The 756-nt window shown below is 71.3% G+C and overlaps 1 protein-coding gene across 1 annotated transcript; it reads right to left on the bottom strand.

Moving 5' to 3' along the window:
- Nucleotides 1–229: 229 nt before the first annotated feature.
- On the bottom strand, nucleotides 230–614 carry EMIHUDRAFT_260002 (hypothetical protein; the record flags this gene model as incomplete). Its single annotated transcript, XM_005793181.1, has 1 exon — nucleotides 230–614. A coding segment is annotated over one exon (385 nt), but the record flags the coding sequence as incomplete, so codon positions are not given.
- Nucleotides 615–756: the final 142 nt, after the last annotated feature.

The following is a 756-nucleotide window of genomic DNA, read 5'->3' as shown; positions in this document are numbered from 1 at the left end:
GACGGAGGCTGCTGGGATGGCGACTCTTAGGGAGGCGGTGGCGACGGCGACGCGGAAGGAGGTGGCGGGGAGGGAGAGGCGGAGGGTGGCGGCGGCGACGGCGACGCGGACGGAGGCGGCGGCGACGGCGACGCGGATGGCGGCGGCGGCGAGGGCGAGGCCGACGGAGGCGGCGGGGACGGCGACGCGGAGGGAGGCGGTGGCGACGGCGACGCGGAAGGAGGTGGACCATCGCGATTTCCTGCGAAGACGTAGAACTTGCACACCGTCAGCCCCGCCGCAGACGGCCGGTTGAGGTAGATGTAGCGCCCCAACGCGTTGATCTCCACCTCCAACATCACGTTCGACAACACGCTCACGTCTGACTTCACCAGCGCGTTGCCCGTGTACGTCTCCGCCGTCGAGCCGAGATAGATGTCGACGTCCGTCAGCCGCTCCGCGCAGCAGTCGTTGCGGTTCTGCAGCCGCACGTAGCGCACATACACCTCGCTCCCGAGGTCGACGCCCCACCATTGGCTTGTGTACTGGCCGCACTCGGCCCACGGCCGTCCCGTCGTGCTGTCGGCGTATGACAGGTCGCTCACGGGCGCCTGCTTGTCGAACAAGCTCGAGTCCTGGTACGTGGTGGCGGCGCGGAGGTCGAGCAGCTGCACGTCAGGCGGCGGCGGCGACGGCGAGGCGGACGGCGGCGGCGGAGAGGGCGAGGCGGACGGTGGCGGCGCAGGCAGGGCGGAGGGAGGCGGCGGCAGAGTCTGC

Source organism: Emiliania huxleyi (genome assembly GCF_000372725.1).
Source record: "Emiliania huxleyi CCMP1516 unplaced genomic scaffold EMIHUscaffold_10219, whole genome shotgun sequence".
NCBI lineage: Eukaryota > Haptophyta > Isochrysidales > Noelaerhabdaceae > Emiliania > Emiliania huxleyi.
The sequence above is the reverse complement of the archived record's forward strand: the minus strand, read 5'-3'. Positions and strand labels throughout refer to the sequence as shown.